This window comes from Agelaius phoeniceus, chromosome 3 (assembly GCF_051311805.1).
Source record: "Agelaius phoeniceus isolate bAgePho1 chromosome 3, bAgePho1.hap1, whole genome shotgun sequence".
NCBI lineage: Eukaryota > Metazoa > Chordata > Aves > Passeriformes > Icteridae > Agelaius > Agelaius phoeniceus.
This window is the reverse complement of record NC_135267.1, coordinates 47,381,532-47,403,941: the sequence shown is the minus strand read 5'-3', so window position 1 is coordinate 47,403,941 and position 22,410 is coordinate 47,381,532. Positions and strand designations below refer to the sequence as shown.

At 42.2% G+C, this 22,410-nt stretch overlaps 1 protein-coding gene across 2 annotated transcripts in view; it reads right to left on the bottom strand.

The window, feature by feature from the left end:
* Window positions 1-20,366, bottom strand: part of SLC16A10 (solute carrier family 16 member 10) — a 71,545-nt gene extending 51,179 nt beyond the window's left edge. For both annotated transcript variants that reach the window (XR_008533957.2, XM_054629729.2), the window contains exon 1: window positions 19,616-20,366. Coding sequence is in view for 1 of the 2 variants with exons in the window: in XM_054629729.2 (XP_054485704.2) it covers window positions 19,616-19,979 (364 nt within the window). In the remaining variant the exon portion in view is untranslated. The remainder of the gene's footprint in view (window positions 1-19,615) is intronic.
* Between the last annotated feature and the right edge of the window lie 2,044 nt (window positions 20,367-22,410).

Sequence of the window (22,410 nt, the reverse complement as noted above, 5' to 3'; positions counted from 1 at the left end):
TCTACAACTGAACATTCCAAAGTTCACAGTTATTAAATGCAATTGATGTCAGTTGGACTTCAGCCTCTCCAAGTCCAAAAATCACAGACTGACCAAGGGGAAGAAAGTGCATAACAGCAGAAATTATTTTTTAAGCTTCGTAAGCATCAATTACTAGTAATTTGTAAGCATCAATTTCTAGATACAGAACACTGTCTTAGATTAATTTCCAGTGTGAAAGTCTCTTACTAAGCATTAAAGACATACAGCTGGTTTTATAAGAGATAACACATATTAAAAGAAGCACTTCACTTGTACCAACTTGTATCACATTGGAAGGAGTGACTGATATGCTGAAGGTCAGGGCTGCTATGAGCAGGGACCTCAATGTGCTGACAAAAGGGGCAACAGCAGACAGAAGGAATTCAGAGGCAGATGCATAGTCTTGCACCTGGGATGAAAGAACAGAAGCCAGTACAGACTGCAGGTCAATTGCTTAGACAGCAGGTTTGCAGAAAGGGACACGTGGACCTCATGGACACAAGCTGAATTTGAGCCAGCACGGTGCCCTTCAGCAATAAAAACTGACTGCACTCCAAGCTGCCTTAGCAGGAGCATTACCAGCAGACTGAGGGACATGGGCACTCCATTTTCATGAGGCTCTATCTGGAGCTGCTCTGAGTTTTCTGTACCCCAGCGCAAGAGACAGACATTGATATATTGAACTGAGAGCAGGAGAAGGCCACCAAGGTAACTGAGGGTTGGAGCACCTAATGTTGGAGGGAACACTGGCAGATCTGGGGGTTTTCAACTTCATGAAAGTTTTGGGAGGCACAAGGAATGCAGATCTTACTGACATCTACGGTTACCTAAAAGGCAGAGAAAATGTAACTACACTGCTCAAAGGTGCACAGCTATAACACAAGAGGCAGAAGATGGAATGGGATCTCTATCCAAACTCAGCCAGACAAAGGCCCCGAGTCATCTGATCTGACTGGACTTGCTCTGAACAGGGGATCCAGAGATCCTACCCAGCCTATCATTAATATAGAGACACCACAGGAGTTTTCATAAGCAGGGCTATTTCCTCTAAAATCCACTGCCAGTGAGCTTGAAAGGAAAGGTCATAAATCTTCCTTGCAAATTAACAGGAGGATCCATCCAAAGTACAGTCTCACAAACGGAGGTCTCAATGTTTTTATGCAATGAGTTTCTTTTCTCCATAGCTACCAAACACAAGGAAGAAGGAATAACAAGCAACCACATTTTTTGATAAATTAAACATTCCTTAGTTCACCCTAGAGGTTTGTTCCCAAGTGGCTCAAGTTTATAACAGTAAATAAAATATCAATTTTAATAATGAAATTGCTGCCAGAAAATTACAGAATCTATTACATTATTTCAGTCAACAGCTCCCAATTCTCCTTGGGAGAGTTCTCATATCACTGAAGACATTACTTTAAAAGACAAAAGTTGAATTCAATTATTCAAAAATCTTTATAATTAGGTTTAGCACCAAGTCAGTTTCTTTTCTCAAGTGCAGTCATGCCAATGAGCACACTGACACAACACAACCACTCATTAGTCACAGCAACACAAATCCCATTTTAAAAAGCAGTAAATCACGCAGCCAGGGATGTATGCAATAAGTTGTGTGCAACATAAAAGCCCCCACTGCTTCTTATTATGTTATGTTCCTGGTTTGCATTTAAAAGTTAGGGTCTGGAAGTTGTATCGAGGCAGGGGTTGGTCCCCTCTCCCATGAAGGAAGTCACAGGACAAGAGGAAATGGCCTCAAGTTGTACCAGGAGAGGATATTGTGAACTGCATATTAGGAAAAATTTCTTCCCTAAAAGCGTGATCAGGCATTGAGAACATGCTGCCCAGGAGAGTGGTGGAATCACCATCCCTCTAAGTGTTCAAAAAACATGTGGATGTGGCATTTGGGGACACACTTTAATGATGGACTTAACAGAGCTGGGTTAGTGGTTTGGGCTTAGAGCCTTGTTGGTTCTGACTATACAATATGTGCGCTGATTCTTTTGCATATGCTAACTTCTTCATAAAATTCAGAATTTGAACCATCTGGGTTTAAAACCAACCTTCAAGTGCTCAAGAAAGGTATAAAGCAATTCTAATTAACTCTAAATTGGAAATAAAAAGGCATTGGGAAATAGCAAATCAAGGAAGTCTCTACTAGCAGTAGTTCACGAAACTCAAAGACAGCAGTGGGGAAAAAAGTAACATTCTTTTTAATTTATTCTGCTTTTGATATGCTGTACATAGTGCAATACTCCTGACCACCAAAAAATGCCAAGAATGAGCCATTTTCTTGTTTGCACTACTGCATTCGTGAAGACCCATAAGTTTGAAATAACATACTTCTGCATTTTGTACCAATCTATTCAAAGACTTTTTTGATAGATCTAATTCTAATTACTCTAATACTTTCACCATCAAAATTCAATCCTGCAACAACAAACATATACAATATTGACTTTTTTTCCATAATAGATTTATTTCTACTGTGTGCAGCTCTTATTATTTTTTTTTAAAAGCACTGGGGCTATGCTGTGGCAGAAATAAACCTGCAAACAGTAGACTGGGTTTGATTCTGCTTTTGCACTTTCCTAAAAGTGTGTGTCTGCATTCAGAAACAGAAGTCCCTGAGTGCAAAAGGAAATGTTGTTTCTTTCTTGCGTGTTGAAAATAAAACATTGTGTATTTGCAGCAAGTACCTGTGGCAGTACATAGCTTTTACACTTCCACTATTTCCAACCTGTGGATGATACCTGGACATTGACTGGAGGAGGGCTCCGAAGCCTCCATCCCACTCTGAATACAAGTCAAACACAACTTACAGGTATGGAATATTAATCCAAATATTTCCAGGTGGGACGTGCCTGGCCTCGTCTGACCCTTGCTGCTGGGCCAAAGGAGGCAGCTGTGGTGTTTCACCTCAGAGATACCTTTGGCCGGCTGGATGCTGCAGCTGGGCACTCGGAACAAATCCAGGCAGAGTAGGAACTCAGTTTACCTCTGCTGGAAAAGGTTCAGGTGATGGTGAAGAGAAAAGGAGAGGATTCTGCCATAGAGTTGTAATCCAGAGCTTTATTCCAGGATGACAGACCTCTGAATCTTGTAACAGCTCCCAACAGAATCCAGACCACATGGTCCCATCTCCTTTTAAGCCCGGGGACAGGGGGAGGGGAAGGGACAGGTGAGGGCCAACCAGGGGGGAGAAGGGGAAGGCTCAAGGGATAGAGACACTTGGACAGGCCAATGAGCCCGGACCTGAGGGGCATCTTTTGAACTTCTGCCAACCACACCACGACCCTGCTGGAATGTTAAGATTGATGGACAGCTCTTAGCAGGAGGGCAGAGGGGGAGGGAAAAGGAGAGGTTGGCACACCTGCGGGGTTGGGATAGGTGAAACAGGAAATGGCATCACACTGCAACAACAGGGATCACAGTTTGTCCCTGAAGAATATCAGTAATAGCATCCTTATACAACAAGTCTGCTATATCCTGATATTTTGACAGTAGTTAAAATAAACAGAAGGAGAATAAATAAAGCTTACTTCTTTAAGCTGAGGAAGTTCCAAACAGAGATCCCACAATACAGAGACTATAGGACAGAAGTGCAGTTCCCATTGACAGGCAGAAACACATTGCATGAAACAATTACTTCCAATCACAGTACTTCATCTGAGTTAACTGCATCTGAGTTAACCCAGGATATTGTTATTACTTTGCCAGAAACCCTGTGGGGTTTTGATCAAGTGTAATGTATTAAACATTATAATAAACAGTGTAAAAAAATCTGAATGACTATATACTGTTATTTGTAAAGACCAGATAGAGAATAGGAATTTGAAAGAGAATTACAGATTTTTATAGCCTCAAAACAATGCACTGACTGCCCATAGCAACAATCTACAGAGATAGAAAGTACCTATCAAGACAGAAAGATCCAGGAGCCCTTAAAGTACTCCTTAGTTATCCTGCAAATAAAAGGTTTTGAAAATTAGTTAACAGGCATTTTATTCTACAGAGAAAAATTTTACATGTATTTGAGGCTTGCTTGCTTATTTAGGTATTTTTGGGCTCTGAACGTTTCCAGATATATGTGTGGGGGAGGATGTTTGCTCCCAGACCCAGTAGAAGACTCCAGCGAGGTCAATGCCACTGAGCAGGAATTACAAATTATGACTCCTAACACCTCCCTCATGCTGCTCTCCAAAGGCAAAGCAGTAGGACTATCAGTGAAAAGCAACATGATTTTGAAATACCAATACCCTAAATCCATAAATCACAAGGCCACGCAGTTATGAAGGACTCAGAAAGAATTTTGGATACTAACCTGCCTAAGTCATGTCAAAAGAAGGAGAATAAGGAAAACTGATGTAAATGTCACGGGGTAGACTGTCTAGAGCTAAAGAGCACATGCCTTCATCTCTGTCTAAATCAGAGGACCAGCCCAAAATAACATCACTTCAAACCCAAAATGGTCAGGTCATTCAAACCAGCAGTACACAGTGCGTCTTACTGCACATACCTCCCACCATTGTACTACCAGAAACATTGACAAATTTCAGTCTGCAGCTTAAACTTCAGTTGATAATAGTAAAACTCATAAGGGTGTCCCAGTTTTGGCTGGGACTAAACCACAACAAAGGGGAATAAATAATATTTATCTCCACTACATATATTTCTATATTGCAAAGTTCAACCACAATAGTCAAGAATAAAAGACTGAAAGCTCAGCTGCTGCTCATTTGTGGTTAACCTTTTTTTAATAGTTCACTAGTTCTGACAGATCCATAAACTTACAAAACTAATTTCTTTAAGAGCTAAGATCTCCTGCTCAGCAAGCAATTATCCCAAGATTAGTGTCTGGTAATTCATTTATTCTCTTCAATGAGCAGAAATAATAGGAATTGGGTTTCTGTGACTTTAAGCAGCTCATGCTCACTTACCACCAGATGCTCAGAGTCATCACAATGAATCAGAGCAGGAAAATACATTAATTGTATTAAGTGTTACTTCTACGTTTCCCGCTTTCCAGTCGAAAGTGGAGAACATCTTACCTCATTTAACGTAAGGAATGTAAAAGTAAATGTAATAAGAGTAGTAAAACTATTAAAATAACAGAGTATTTCCATTTTCCTGCATTTCTCCTCTGGTTTGAGAGCTCAGAAAAGCAGACGGCTGCAAACAGAAACTGTAGAATTCATCTTGGCAATTCTCATCAGTAAAGTATCAAGAGCTGATACACATAGGAACTCAGGAGACCTGACAATTTGCTGCTGAAGATCAACAGCACAGCAAAAGCTTGAGATTGTCTAGATAACATTCTTAAGGAGAAATTTGAACCATTTCAGGAAGGAAAAAACCGAAATTATTCTTCAAGCCATTTTCTAACAGAGCAGCACTGATCTTTCCAGATACTGCCCATATACAGACAACAACTGTTAGGAAAAGAAGGAAGTGGCTCTTCATTTCCATGCAGATACCCAGCAGTGCCACTGGCTGCCTACCCCTGTTTAAGCCAAAACCAGGCAGCATGCGATTCCAAACTATTTTCATAGCAACTGGTCTATTTGAAGAGAAACGAAGAGAATTACAAAACAAAACAAAAACAAACCAGTCAAAAAAACATCAAACACACATAGCCCCCCAACACAAAAAAAAGGCAGAATGTTCAAGTTAAATAAATGATAAAAACAAAATAGAAACATTTTCATATATAATATATACTGAGGATATATAAAAGTGAGTACCAATGGGATTATAATCAGGTTTTTTTACATCAAAAGGTCAGCAAACAATATCTAGGCTTTCAGATTGAATTTTTCTATTGTTTTGTTTAACCTCTAATACCAACAAAAAAGTAACTACAAATGTCTTGTTACAGCTAAATACCTTCAAGTCTTAACTACTGCAAGGTCTTCTTAAGTGGTTCCCTTAGAATAAGAAAAAGCATTACCAGAATGATTCCACTTGTACTTGGATATATCCACCTAAAACCTAGTTAGATTATTTACCTATTAGACAGCTTCCTCCGAAAAAATGTTCCAAATTTAATTTACAAATATTTGGTTATCCTCCTGAGATGCAACTAATGCATTTGAGAAGCCTCAAATAGCATATTAGCCCTGCCAACACTTAAAAAATTTGAATGGCAGGTACCAACTGGCATCTCTCAGATACTTTGGCAAAGAATTAGGTCCTGCCATGACAAATTTCAGAGAAGCAATGCACTGCTTCAGAGAGGAAGCGATTTGCAGTTTCCAACTTCTACCAAATGTGGGACTCAGCACGATTTCCCTCTCCCAGAGACAGGACATAACTGGCTGGCATCTGTGTATGCCAGCAGCTCTATAACCATGCCAAGACCAAAACTGGAAACAAAAAGGTTAAAGGGCAGTGGGAGGGTGGGGAGGACACACCAAGCAGCTCTATCTTGCCTCCAAGAAAAAGCTTTACAAGTCTACCAGTACTGGTTTGTAAACTACTTCAACTTTCTGGATGTTTTCACACTGATTTTTTTATTCTTCTTTGTAGCCTAACTTTGCTCATCAAGAAACCACTCAAACATACCTGGAAAAGCTGCCTACAACTACCTCATACATGGAAACAGCTGAAATGGATCCAGCACCTATAATTACAGTCTAACTGTTGGGAGTTATATAAATGAATTTAAGCATTCCTAAAACAAGATGAATTTACCTTTTGAGAATCATTCAAAAGTGTTAGCCACAAAGTCAGCATCAGCCTGTTTTCCATATGCCATGAAGTAAAGGTCATACAACATCACAAGGAAGACCCATCAGCAAATAGAGCTAAATTACTGACTACATACAAGATCAGAGCATCAAAGAGTTCCATGGGGCATTGCTTGCTGTATTGATCCTATCAGGCTCTGATAAACCTTCAAAAGAAAGATAACTTTAGTAATAGTCCCCTAAATATCCAACTAACCAGGTTTGTAAATGTGAACTCTAAGTAACATGGACTGGTGTGTGTGCCATTGCAGATACTGTTAGAGCAAAGACCACAAAGATGTACCACATACTCATGAGGGTAAGAGCACTTTTTGGTGTTCTACAGGACACCTGGAGCTGGATTCCAGTTGCATGTGAGGATGCCTGTGTGAGTGAGGAGTCAAAGCTCCCACTAGAGGCAGTGGAGATCTAGGCAGCACAGCTTGAGTTAACTGTAGAATTTCAGCCCACCCTAAAGTTAAAAGCTGGCATCTGCCCAGCTGAGTAACTCTCTACAAACCACTAAATGTACTCCACAGACCTCCAGCTAGTATAATCTGCCAGATGAATTCCACACCTTGCCAGTTTTCTCCAGGTGTAACACCACTCTTGCATCACTGCCTGAAAATGTCATCCCGCATAATAGTGCAACAAACACAGACAAGCAGAGCAAAGCTAATAAAAAAAGGCATTAATGAAAGCAAAATGCACATTACTGGTACAGTGTGATGCCAAGTATCACTGAATGACTGGCACCAGTGCCATTTAGAAAGACTGTCTCACCTCAGTATATATCATGCCTTTCAGAACATTAAAAAAACCCTCCTAAAAAACTATCACATTTGCTTCAGCACTCCCACAGTGACCCAGATAAAAACAGGAAAAAAGGTAAGGGAGAGGAACAACTATATATAGTTTACCCATTATTTTAAAATGGTAGGCCAGCTATAACTACTGAGGGCAAAAAATATACATATAATACTTGAAACTCTCCTTAAATTGGAGACAAGCATATGAACAGACCAGGTCTAAAAGCCTATGGTCTTCTATCACAAAATATTTGTGGGACCCTTGTCTTACACTAAACTGAAATTCATTACTTACAGAATTTCACAGAAGTTATGACCATCTAAACTAAACCAATTGCACACAGGAAAGTGCTTTACAATTATGAAATTACTTCATAAAAAATGGAGAGGTAGCTAAAGACAAAAAGTAACTGCCCAAGCAAACAACAGTGCCAAGCAAGCATAGCTGTAATCAGAAGCAGTACAAGTCAGTTTAGCAGACAAGCACTTACATAAGCAAATCTGTGTGGATGCAGCATTCCCAATGGAGGGTAGCTTCACAAGATGTCCCACTTTTAAAATACACATATACCTTTGATCTCCTCTTCACCCACCCTAACAATAAGTGGATGCTCCTTTTTCCTTCCTCTGCATTTACTCTAGTCCTGAACTCCACTCATTTCAACTACCTTTGTGTAAACACTGCTAAGCCATTCTGTAACTACTTCTTAGCCTCCCACTAAACATTCATTTACTCCCCCAATCACAAACTGTTAATCCCACGACTCAACTGATGTCTGTTTCACACAAAGCTATACCTAACACTTCAATAAAAGGTTGGCCACTACAGCCACTTATTCAAGAAAAAAGGACTTAATTCATTATATAATTTCACACTTGGTGGTAAGATTACCTTAAAATGAATTCACCACTCCCAAGCTATGAGTTCTGCACAAAAGATAGGTGGTAGTTCTGACAATAATGGCATAGAGACCCTGAGAGAAAAAGTTAGTTCACGGCCCCTGTGATTTTTTTGTCATGCAATTTAAAATTCATAAAAAGCAAATAAACTGAAAGGCAAATCATATCCTGGGGTGCATCAGGCACAGCATTGCCAGCCAGACAAGGGAGGGGATTGCCCCACTCTGCTCAGCACTGGGGCATCTTTGCAACAATATAAGAAGGGTATAAAGTGTTAGAGAGCATCCAAAGAAGGGCCACAAAGATAGTGGAGAGTCTAGAGGAGAAGCCCCATCTGAGAAGGGACTGAGGTCACTGTTCGTCCTGGTGGAGACTGAGGGGAGACCTCATGGCAGTCTATAACTTTCTGATGAGGGGAAGAGGACAAGTAGACACTGATCTCTTCACTCTGGTGACCTGAGGGAATGGCCTGAAGCTATGCCAGGGGAGGGTTAGGCTGGATATTGGGAAAAGCTTCTTCACCCAGAGGATGGCTGGGCACTGGTACAGGCTCCTCAGAGAAGTGGTCACAGCAAGCCTAACACAGCTCAAGAAAAGTTTAGACAATGCTCTCAGGTACATGGTGACTGTTGGGGCCACCTTGTCCACCTTACTCTTACTCATTTCTAACTATGACCACTCATAACTATCTTTTAGAGTCCACTGAGCCTCCCCTACTTCACATTTTAGTTTAAACACACAAAAGAAAATCAGTAGCCAGGTTTTAAGCCACTGGAACCAAGTTGTGGTATCTTAGTCACAGAAAATCTTCTCTTTCAAAAAACCAAGTAAGTGTGTTGACGAGGAATTCCAGAACAGTTCATGGAGCACTCTATAGATCTCTGCAAAGATGAAGAAAAAGCAGAGCCCTACCCCTCTTTTGTTAAAGCAATGTCTTGATAAAAATAAAGTCTTTTCATTTTAAGAATGCTGTTCATATTATCCCCGTCTTTTGCACAATAAACACTGACCAGCAGCCTCTCAGGCTGAGACTCTACCCAAAAGAACTAGCACAAAAGGATTCACACTGCCTACAAACAGCAAGTTGTGAGAAATGCTAAGATTTATCATCTTCAGAAGACAATACTGGTGAGATACCACTTCAATAGAAAAGAAATCTCAATTGCTCAGAGACAGTATCCCAAAGAACAAGCAGCAGAGTAGTTTGTACAATATCCACCTTTCTTGACCTGCATTTTCCCAATACAATTATCCTTAATAAATACAGCTAAATTATCTACAAAATATTTTAAAATATTTTGACCAATTGCTGAAATATTGACATTTTCAGATAGAAAAGTTATTAATACAGTATACAGTTGGTAGCACAGACCTCAATGCAGAGACTGAGCATAACATACATTAAGTTAAATGCCTTAAACCACATAGACAAAAGATCAATACTGCAGCATGAGGTTGCATAAATTGCATGCCACATACCATTTTCTTTGCCTAATATCAGAAAATGCAAAAAAAGAGTCAGAACACTAGAGTGGGGCCACGCTGACTAAACTTCTGACTGCATACAAAGACTAACGTTGTCCATAACAATTTTGTGCATTTCTACTCCAGCCTTCCCACTAATTTACCCAATTCTGTCCCAGTCCCCCCACACATCTTCAAGGGTCAGTGATTTCACTGCATGAAACTAAATGTTCATTAAACTGCTTCACTATGAACAAAATATTTTTATATGTACAGAGGTGTAAAAAGCTGATAATGCTTCATGCTTCAATTTGTAAAAAATGGGGTTACTCTGATAGGATTAGAAAATACATCCCAGGCTTGCACATTTAAGCTTCCAGAAAATGTCCTAGTGTTGATTTAATTTTCTAGATCACTGCCAGTACCCAGCTGTGGCAGAAATTATAAGTTGAGAGTTCTAATTTCTTTCAGGTCTGGAATGCAATGCTGGGTTTTGAAGAGCCTAAGCTAAATAAATATTTCAAAGGTAAGAAATTACTTGAAGTTATAAAAGAACAAAGGGCAACTTCAAATTCCCTTTTGTGTGCCAAAATCATAAAGGCTTTCTTTAAAGTACATTACTTTCAGTTTTGTCACACACATGACAACTTAATCCAATGAACTCAAGGAGCAACAGGCAGTATTTTTACAGATAAATTGAAGGAGAATCCAAAAGTCATCATATAAATAGTACACTCAAGATTCAAAAAAATATTATCTAGCTGTACTAAATCAACTTTCTGATAAGGCTATTACTCTGAACCATGACACATACCATTGTCATGTCCAAAATATGCACCACAGTTCAAGTCTCAGTTTCAATCTCATGTGCTTTGAGGTTAACAGCATCTTTAGGTAAGGCACTGCTACCACACCTTCCTTCCACTCCTAAAAACAAGCAGCACTGTATAGAAGCAGATGTCATCAGCCAATTCCAACCACTTTGAAACTACCACAGTATGCACCAAACTGGAGCACACTGACAACAAACAGGCTCAGTCTGACCAGTGGAACCCATTGAGATTGTTCCAACCCCAGCACGTTCGGTTACAACACAGGATCAAGTAGCTGTCCTAGAAAGCCCTGGCTGCATACCCCAAGCACACTTAGTGCTTCCAACTCTTTGGATAAGAGCTACAGCTTGGACCAAGCAAACCCATTTGTTTTACGCCCATGTCCTTGCTGCTCACTCTGTATGTGGCTTTGCTGCCATCCAGACTCTAATCTAGAGCAGACTAAGCAGCTCCCTAAGAGACACATGGCTAGTACACACCTGGGTACAGAAAGCAAACTAGGCAAAGGCACAGAAGCCAGCCCAAGGACAACAGGCAGGTTTAGAGTGCTGACACCACAAACAACACAGACAAAAGTCTCCAAAAATACAGCCCTCCTCCAACACCTCAACTCACTCGGGATCACTTGGTAATGAATACTAACCTGCTCTTTTCCTCTTGAATTCTTCGACTCTTAAGCTTTCAATGCAATATAGGAAGTGCTAAAACTAGGACATCTCTAATTAGAACAAAGTGGGTTTTTTCTTTCTTCAAAACAAACTTTCCTACCTGGTACACAAGAACACTGTTCCATATGGTTTCATATAATGAACTTGTCACTAAGAAAGCTGTGTTTTGGTCCAAAAGAAAGGACTGTTCATTCATTCTAGACTGCAAAAGCTTAAAGGTCACAGTTTATTTAGAACATTATATCATAGTGTTTTATCCTTGCTCAGTCCCAGCACTGATAAAATACAGCTAAAATTATGTGCTACCAATATCAATATATTTCTTTACAATGAAGTAGGAAGACTTATTTTATTTACTCAATGCATTTTCTATTTGCAATGTTTTTATTGAAGCATCTTGAAAAAAATGGCTAAAACCCAGTTTAGGAGCCAGAAGACAATATTTACTGCATGTTTTACAAATCATTTCCCAGAGGAAAACAGCTAGAGACTAAGAAAATTAAATTAATAGTTAACATGTTTTGAATTACTTATTATTCCTCCAATCTATGTTCTTAAAAATGCAAAAGACGAAAAAAAAATATTGGGTACTTGGAAGATATACATAAAGTACAGCTCTGCTGAATAAAACACACTCCAGAAGATAAACAGCCAAAGATTGCACTATTTGTGCTTACTCAGAAAAAAGGCAGCAAGGAAATTGCTTTACAACTTCCAGTCTAAGTACAAGTCCCTACCATGTAAGTGACACCATGTTCCATGGGATTATAGACATGCTGCTGATAACAGAGGCTGTAATCATCCCAGTAATCCCTTCCTGTGTGTGGGAACAAACTAGCACTGATCATTTTTAAATTGGTCCCATCCTTACTAAAGGGCTGCTATTAACTTAGCTATTAGAACCAGTCATTCCTATCCAGTTCCCACGAAAATTAAAGGCAGTATCCAAAACAGAGTTGCTGCTATTGTAATAAATTATATTTCTGAAATGCAAACAGATAGAATAATTCTGAGAAAACATTCCCTTGTGATCTTGTACTTTCTGTACATATTTGCTGAAGGTTGAACTGCAGTGGTCTAAGGCTGCATGGTTTGTTCACAAAATTAAAGAATAAAAAAAAGTGTGTGGAGGACATAAGAAAGAACCTATATCATTCCTTCACACGAAGACTATTTTAAAACCAGACAGTTATATTATCAGTGCTACATTAGCCTGGATGCAATTAATCACTGCATCTCCTTCCCTGAAGTTCACAGAGCAGAAGCAACTTCAAATTGGGTAATTATTTGCTGAGCATTATAGATGAGCATTATAGATGTTTATTGAAAATCCTTGTTTTCCTTAGCAATACACAGAAATAAAAGTTAGAATTTTCTGAACATTTTTCTCATTTCAGAGCATGATCTTTGATGTGTAGAATTCTATTAAAAGAGCGTGGCAGGCAGCAGGCACTCAGACACTTGAGGAGGTGTGTGCTGGTGCAGTATTTACTGCACCAGTATTTTATTTACCAGTATTTATGTTACCAGGTGAGGGAAAGGTGGGAGGAGGTCAGCACAAAGCACAACACTGGAGGTGACAATGGATTGACTTCACCTTCTCTGAGACCTTCAAGTGTCAAAAGCCTGGAAGGAGGCAGGAGCAGGCAGTCTGATTACTACTGTGAATCCAGCAAGGGGATGCAGAGCTAAGGGAACTGGAGCATCTGAGATGAGTGGCTGAGAGAGGTGGTGTTGGTTAGGTTCAAGCAGGAAAGGCTGCAGGGGGCAATCTCAGCATGCACAAATACCCCATCAGAGGATGAGCAAAACTCTTCTCAGTGGTGTTCTGACGAGAAGCAAGAGACAATGGACACAAATTGAAATAGAGAAAATTCCATTTAAAGGTAAGAAAAATCTTCTTTGCTCACAGTAGCCAAACACTGGCACTTTGGAGGCTGTGGAGTCTCCATCCTTGGATCAAAACCCAACTGGGCAAGGTCATTAGATGCCTGCTCTAGTAGACATTGCTCCAAGTGGAGGCTACAGTTTGTTATTACCTCTAATTAACTCAGACTGGCTAAGAGTAAATTGACATATATACAATATTATGCTATCATAGTTTAAGAACAGTGTTTCATTCAAGACTAGTAACTCAATAATATTTAAACTTCAAGCTGGCCTCCAATAACACTCCTTTCAGGAAGCTAAAGAAATCATGATAAAAGAAACTGAACATTATCAGGAAATGGAAAGTGTCCAGAGGCAAGCAGACTGTTGAAAGATGAAAACATGTTTATGGATAGGCAAACACTAAGCATGGGTACAACTTGCTAAATCTAAGAAAAAGGTTACACACTTTGCTAACTTCCCCTTTAAATAGCAGTTATTTAAGGCAACTCAAAAATGAGGAAGGGATCTGAGAAACCTCAAAGAATGGCAGCCAAAAAACAGATGAGTAAGATGGCATTGAACAGACTACAGGGACCAATTAAACAAAACAAAGTTGAAGAGCAAGGAGTAATGCACATTGGAAAACTTCAAAGTGAACTAAGCTTCACTGACTGCAGGTACTAATAATAAGCAGCAAGAAAAACATTATGTTATGCAAATAATGCAAAATAGACAGCACAATGTCATTAGAGTACATCACTCATGCCAGAAAACAGCAAGGCCTCATTTTGTAACATGACACAGTACCTTTCTTCTCTACATTACAGAGAGTTAGAGCAACAGAGATATTGACAAAGAAATAACATTGGGAGTATGAAACGTACTTGACATGCAACAAAACTGTCATGAGTAGAGTACAGTAAAACTTACTATTTCAGTGGATTTGTATGAAGGAGATTTTAAAGGATATGGTTTTGTCTGACAGGCAGCACACCAGAGCTCATAACTTGAGGCATGTGGATTTAATGCAGAGCAGTGACAATTCCCAATCATCTTTAGAATTCTATAGGGATGTTTCATCACTATGAAATTCAAGTACTGCCTCTAAAGAAAACCACAAAAATTAACTGGTAACTAGCTTTCAGACTTATTAGGAAGATTATTCTCCCTTACAAAGCTCTTTGTTGCAAGTTAATCCACAGTTGGAACAGGAAGAACTTAACCAATGTGAAATTTAACATAAGGGGAAAATCCACCACAAGAACACAACCTAACTAATCACTCTGCAGAATAGTTGACAAGACTACAAGAGAAATGGTCCAAAGGTACAAAGACATTGCATGTGTGCATGCAAAAACAGTAGTGGAATTAGTCATTCTGCTCTTAACAAAGACAGCATACTACAGAAACTGCCTTCAACTTTCCAGTTTGACCCAATCATCATATCAACTACTCCAGAATCTTCATTTACATAGGTATTTATAATCACAACACCAGGTGAAAGGAGTACAAAAATGACTGCAGCTGAATAAAAAGAAACACTATTTATATATCAGGTTAGTTTTCTGGTTAGAACTCACTGTTGGTTCGCTGCTCTGGTTTCAGTAGCCAAGCAAAACATGAGAAAGAAAGTAGACTACAGCAGCACTGATAATCATGTGCACTATATAACCAATTCCATTGTTTCCTTGTGTAGCCATTTTTTTGTTCAAAACTGAAGTCCAGCTTTTTGTGGAACTACATCCTCCACTGCAATGTAATCCTTACAGACCTAGGTGTTATACAGTAGTACCCCTCCTTGTACCTCACACAAATTATACTTGTGTACTCTGATAACTTCCGTGTTCCAAATCTGACTTACTACTTCTTAAAAAGAAAAGTCAGTTGCTGTCTCATAAGCCACATGACACAGGTCCAGCCTGCCAAGCTTCCCAGTTTACTGGATACAGCAGCCCATAGATGTAGAAAAGTGTGGTTCTGAAGGACAGTTACACAACAAGGACTTGAATTATATCAAAATTGCTGATAGTCTTTATCTCTGGAGGAAAACTCAGGAAGGTATCAAAAGATTGAAGAAAAGAGTAAAGGAAAACTTCAAACTCTCCTGTGAAATTATCTCTTGTAGATCTTTGTAGTCATTCAACATTATCTCCTCAGTATCTGAATTACAGCCTGAATGTGAAAGTCAGAATTCTCCTCCCTGCCCTATCGAATTCTCAGCAGTCCAGGGCCAAGAGCTGTGATGGTGCCAACAGCATTGAGGCAGCCAATCAATCATCCTGATATGCAGATATGTCACCAAAGGCTGCACCTAAGAGAGGCAAGCCCAGAGGCATACAAACACACAGAGAACCAGTCCAGGCAAGGTGAGGTGGTGTTTTCCAGGAACACTGGCTAACAAAGCAAACATGTGGATGCAGAACTCTAACAGCAGTACATGTTCCCTGTGCAGGTGATACCTGTACTCACAGGTGTACTCAATACTTGTACATGAGAGAAAAATCCAGTGGAGTTACAGAACCAGCACTGCAAATCATAGAACAACTGCAAACATTGCAAAACATAGAAGCAATTAAAGTAGTGGAACTGGTAATTTTATCTGACTTTTTTTTTTTAATGAAACCTACCATTTTTATCTCTGTTGCCACTAGAATAATAGAATTTATTTGCCTTTTGAAAACAAGTATGGGTACATATGCACATAAAAACTTATACAACAGAGGCAACTATCAAGAGAGCAAAACATAGGACTAGATGGGGCTCACACAAATATCTGAGATAACAGGACTGGCTCAGTGCCCCTCATCCCCATGTGACAACTCCAATAGGGAAAGGAACCAAGCGCTCTTCCTGTCAGACCCTGGACTGGTCTGGACCAAATCCTTTCCCTTCAAGGGTGACCAGACTACAATTGCATTTGAACACTAGAGGCCAGCTAGGTCTGCCCTATTTCCAAGGACCACAGGCCTCCTGCACTTCATTGCCATTGTTTTTTTCCACCCAACTCATTTCTCAAACACAATGAACTATAAACAATGAACAGAGTAGTTTCCTGAGACTTCAGGCACACCTTTCTAGAAGTTTTATACTTACGCTAGGGGCCTTTCCTCTTCTGGAGTTGTGAATCAAGTACTTTTTGAACAAAAAATGGCTACACAAGGAAACAATGGAATTGCTTATATAGTGCACTACATAAGCAAAGAAATTTGATTTTTTGCTAAAATAAATACCAAAATACTGTGTACTAGTTACATTCAAACGTTTTTCATAAAAAAGGTGTCCCTTGAAGGAATTTTCGAACCCTCTATGACCCACAAGTTTTTTCCATTAATACTCCTAAATCCAGCAACAATGTTAATAATAGTTCTTTAACTTATTTATCCAGTGCTGATGCTGCATGCTGTAAACTGCCCTGCTCATACTTTTGGTTTCTTCCACTCCTCATCTGCAAGGCAGAGTCACTTCTTGACTACATCTTTCTCCATTCTGCCTCCTCCCTTTTTGTCTTTCACACTGAAAAACACCCACCCATCTACTAACACTAACAAAAATAGCATAGCCTACGATATGTAATGCCCTCCCATTTTGCCTTGCACTTTGACTTTTAAGATATTACACTATGTTATTAAGAGATACCAAAAGCAGCTTTTATTATAACCTACTTAATTCCTCTTTTCAGGAAAGACACCAGGCAAGAGATGACTACTGATTGGTCTCAAAAGAGCAGGCACACAAAAACCTCTGGCAACACATGTGCTCCTAGCAAGAGCTAAGCAATCCTGTAGTAAAAAAAAAAAAAAAAAAAAAAAAAAACCCAAACAAAAAAACCCCAAACAACTAACAAACCACAACCAGACCTGAATTCTTTGGTACTGTGGGTCAACTGCAAAATTCCACAGACACCTGTGGTCCTTAAAGAAATTACCTGGAATACTCATGCCTCTCAAAAAAATCAGCATTTCAGATATTAGAGGGGTAATTTTTTTCCAGAAGGATTAGACTATTAAACTTTGCTTTCCAAAGCAAAGCCCCACAGCAAGAAAACTTTCATTACAAATTGCAGCTTTCCAATTCATTAAACTTGACTAACTCAGTTACCACTGCAGGTTTGAGTTGCAGTCAATCCGAACACAAGAGAGTCAGCAGATGAAGTATTTGAATCAATACCATGGGAATGATCAGGCTAGACTTTTCTCTAACACTAAAATCATAAGTGACTTTTCCCTTCCAGTACCCCAACTCATCAAGGTACTTTCAGGAAGGGAAAGGAAAGGAATGCTTTTTATCTGCTGTGCTTTTGTTTACAGGACACTCCATGGATTTGCAGTCCTCCTTCACATGAACACAAGTCATCTAGTGAAGGCAGCTATCTTGCAGCATTTCCCCCAGTTTGAACCCATTTGGATTTAAAAAAAAAACAAAAACAGAATTAGTGCCTTCTGCATTACTCAAACCAGAGTATGTCTGACAAAGCATAGTGCAGCTGTAACTATTTTTTCCCCCCTCACATCACTTAAAAAGCAATACAGGAGGTGCTGGCTATATCCAGGACTCAGAACTCTTCCTGCTCTTCTAAGCAGGATGCAAACCTTGGCTCTAAAGCCAGGTTCCAAATCCCCACCCCCACCCCCCCCCCCCTCGTTTTCTGCAATTGGGCAAATCTTCAAAAACAGGAGTGAAGCACACCCACAATCTCGCCTCACTTAGACATCAGTGATGCAATTACCCTTCTGGAAGGCAGGAGATAAGCTGAAATTTTCTCTTGTTGATTATTTTGACTACTGCACTACCACCTAAAGACCTTTTTTATTTTTTCAGTACAAGACAATTTTTAAGAGATTGTTACTACCGAACAGATACTCAGAAAAAGCAATTTTTGCACTTCCCTACAATGAGCAGGCAGAGTATCAGCCACCCATTTGCTCATGCATTCCTGACTGGCCAGGAGCTCCCAGGGCAGCATGCAAATGTTTACAGCACATTCTCTGAATCTCATTCTTCTCCTGTGCAGGCTAAGGAGCCTAGGCACCTACTTCTGGATGTGCATTTCCCTTCTGAGAAACAGGCACTGCCCAGCCTGACATGCAAACGTAGCTTCCCATCTTCCTAGCTCAAGAACACTGGGGAGTACACCTTGTACATCACTGCAAGCTGTTTAAATGCTGGAGAGAACATCACTTAATGCTCCACCACAGCTTTTCAGCTTTCCTACTTCAGTCTAAACACCTGCCCTGATTTTCTACCTCAGACAAAAATAGTTATTAAGCTGCAGGAGGAAAATCAACTTCTTAACATCTCAACTTTAGGCCCACTTATGCAAGTATTAAGGAAGACATAAATTTCAAAAGGTCTGTAACACCCACTCTGTACTGGAGAAGTTTTCTAGAAGGCTTACAAGTCTGCAAGGCTAGACATTTTTTAAAGAAATGAACAAAAACATAAAAGACAGTGTTTATTTTTCAGTATTTCATTTTAATAATTTAACATGAAGCTATCGTTTATGTAAGTCAACTTTATTATTTACTATAATAAAATATAATTTTCATTCTGCCCCTTAATTTTAATTGTTGTTATGCCAAGGGCCAAAAACTGCATTTCCTCAACTTACAAAGTCAGAGCACGAGACACTTTCCACAGAAAACTTACATAAAATAAAACAGAATACATGCTCACCTTTTAACTAATTGCCACTTAGTGTCTAAAGTGCTTTAGATCACTAACATGTGAGAGTGCTGTTAATGTCTTTAAAGTTTAGTAAATATCATTAACGTCACTGGTGAGTTGCATGACACTGATTGCAGCAGTAAACCTGCACATCAAAATGCCAGCTTTGGCAACTGTCAAGCCCATTCTCGACACATTTTAAGTGTCACTATACTCCACTCTTAATTGATCGTTTAGGCTAACCTTTAGGCTAACGGGGGCAGGGCAATAAAGGTTTCTGCGACGAGAAGTGTGCATTGTAACCCATAACGCAGGACAGCGGATGCCTAAAGATGCAGTGGTGGAAGAAGCGGGAGCACACCTGCCCCTGTCCCGCAGCTTCTCCCCCGATACCCCGGAGGTGCTGTCGGGGGGCAGAGCTGCGAGGGCGCACCCAGCCAGGGGGAGCGGCCTTTCCCCTCGGGGGTATTCCCGAGTGCTCCAGCAGCCTCCGGCCCGGCCCTCCGGAGGGGTCTCGCTCCTGCGGCCCCCGGGGCTCGGACACTGCCAGCAGCGAGAGCCCCCGGCCGGGACACCTCCTGCGCCCGGGCTGCAGGCGGGGAAGGCCCGAGGCGGAGCGTGCTGGAAGCCGCCCGAGCCCTTTCCCGGCCGCTCCTCACCTGTTTTGAAGACCAGCTGCTTGTCGTCGCTACTGCCGAAGAGCCGGAGCATGGAGACGAAGAGGACCCCGCACGAGTTCTGAATGCCGAAGACAGCGCCGTTGCACCACATGGCGGCCAGCATCACCACCCAGCCCCAGCCGCCCTCGGGGGGCTCCGGCGCCGCAGCGCTCCCGGGGCAGCCCGGGCTGCCAGGGGCCTCCTCCGCCGGGGGCTGGGCCCCGCTCTCGCCGCTCCCGGGGCACCACTCGCCGCCGTTCTCCCGCCGCGGCTCCTCGCCCGCCGGCGGGCCGGGCAGGGGGGTCGCGGCAGCGGGGTCTGCCCCCGCGCCCTGCGGCTCCAGCTGCTCGCTCACCGGCGCCATCCCCAGAGCGGGCGTGAGACCCTCCAGGCGTGCCACTCCCGCCTTCCTTTTCCTTCTCCTTCCCCCTCTCCTCGCGACCTCTCGTCCCCCGCCCGCTTCAGCCCCTGGTCGCGGGGGCTGCAGGCATCCTGCGGCGCTCGCTCTGTCTGTTGTCTGTTTATCTGTCCGCCCGCCGGTGTGCGGGACCGAGCGAGGCCAGCGCACACCCCCCTCTTCCCGCCGCGCCGCCGCCGCTTTATTTTAAAAGGGGGGCTCCCTCGGGGGCGTCAGCGACAAGAGCGCTTCCCTCCGCGCCGATTGGCCGCGGGAGGGGAGGAGGGAGGGAGGGGGGCCGGGGAAAGGCAGGCGAAGCCACGCTCCTCTCCGGGCCCCCCCCACTTCACCCGCCGCTCTGGCTCTCCGGTGGAGGGGGTGGAGCGGGGCGGGACCGCGCCGTGGCGGCAGCGGCAGCGAGCGCACCGTGCGGCGGCCGCCCGGGGAGGGGGAGCGGGGAAGCGGAGGGCGAGGCTGGAAGTCAGCGGTTAACGGCCGCCGGGAAGGGGCGGGAGGCGAGTGAGCGCCCCGAGCCTGCACACAGGTACGGCAGAACGGTAAACAAGCCCCTGGCCCCGCTCCCGGGCCCTGCCCGCTCCCCACGAGGCAGGGCAGCTGCGCCCAGCGGTGTCCCGCCCCAGCTGGGCCAGGGGGAAAAGTCTGGCACTCCCGCCCAGGCCGTTTGCAAACAACAAGGAGATAAAGAGAAGCCGCCCTAAAACGCGCACCCTCCGGCACACACGCACACCCTCACAGCCACACGCGCGATGAGAGCCCGCTCCCGGCCCTGCCCAGCGCTCTCGGCCCCTGCGGAGCTCCAGTGCCCACCCTCCTCCCCCAGGGAAGGGCTGCCAGCCCCGGCACGGAGGCGCCCAGCTCCAGGGCCCTCGGGGCATCCGCTGTCCTCCGGGACAGCTGTCCACCTCCTCTTGGGACACCCTATGCCAGGGGACCGTGCGGGAACTGCTGCTGCCCAGTTTCTTTGCTTCTTTTTAACAAAGGAAGAGAAAGTACTTGCTCCTGCACACCTCTTGACATGTTTCCCATTTGCACAGAGGCACCAAGTCTTGACCTTTCCTCCCCACAGCCAGGGAAGTGAGAGGATAGGAAAAGCGCAGGTCAAGAGTGTTAAATGACAAGCTTTGGATTCATGATCCTGCTTCCAAGCTCTCAGACAGGCATCTGTTCCGCTGTTTGGCAGCTACGTACGTTTTGAGCAGTTTGGGCTTGATGAGGAAGAGAGCTTCTTGAAAGAAAATCAGCAGATTAAATCTGGGTGCTCCGTCCTTCCCTGTGAGATCTGGAGGGCTCAAAGCATCTTCTTGCATTCATACACCATCCCAATTTTTTCCCTCAGAGCCTGGGCTGCTACTGCTATGCCTGCTGTGGCATCCAACTCCCCAGCCTGCCTGCCAAAGCCTCTTCCTTTTTTATCCCTGAATCACCTTCCCCACCTTACTTACCAGTGGCCACACAGAAAAACAAAGCTTAGTCCAAAACAAAGCGCAGCTTCTTAAGAACATGTCTTCTGGCTCAGCACACATTGCTCTCCACATGAAAAGTAGTAGTAGCTAAAGAAAGAAAACCATATAATGATGTTGAATACATTTGTGATTATAATGGAGTGCATTTTATAGGCGCACTAATCTTGCTGGACATTCACTGTCTTGTTACTCTTGCCCTTCTGAGTTAAAAATATTACATATAAAGATACAGCAATGGAATTCAAAAAAAAAAATAAAAGCCCAGCAACGAAACACAATATAGTTTCATGAAATACATAATGATTGTCAAAGCAAAGAGAGAATATTTGGCCGACCACTGAAAAACACATCTGTTCCCCCCAAGGAACAAGTCTGGATGCTTATTAAAACCCCAAGCCTATGATAAGCTTAACTATGCTCAAAATATTTCATAAGCAATTTAACATGCAAAAGTTAACAGTTCACATTCTCCACCAAGTCTTTGTCCAGAAGCTGTTTTCTAAATCTGTTGATCTTTCTTACAAGAATTAAAGCTTCCTTCACCACCATTTAACATTTTTTGAACAGTTATGACGGAGCAAACAAAGCTTTTTTAGTTTCAGATTCAATCTTCCTTACCTGTGTCAGCAATGATTGATTTAATTAAACTTTCAGTTGCATAGAAATAAACAAGGGTTTATTTTATTAAAAAATCTAAGACTGGATTTTAATGTGACTGATCCAAGGAGTCTTGGTTCCACACACTCTTAGATATGTTTCCACCTCTTAGTGAGACTCCTCAGATGGGAGTCCTGAATGGAAGCCTGTGAACTGAATGATGGAAAGACAAATCAGCTTGAGGGAACTGCCACGTATTTTTTTCTGTTTTGGACAGTGTTCAGTTAAGCTCAAGACTAATTCCCTCTCTGTGTATT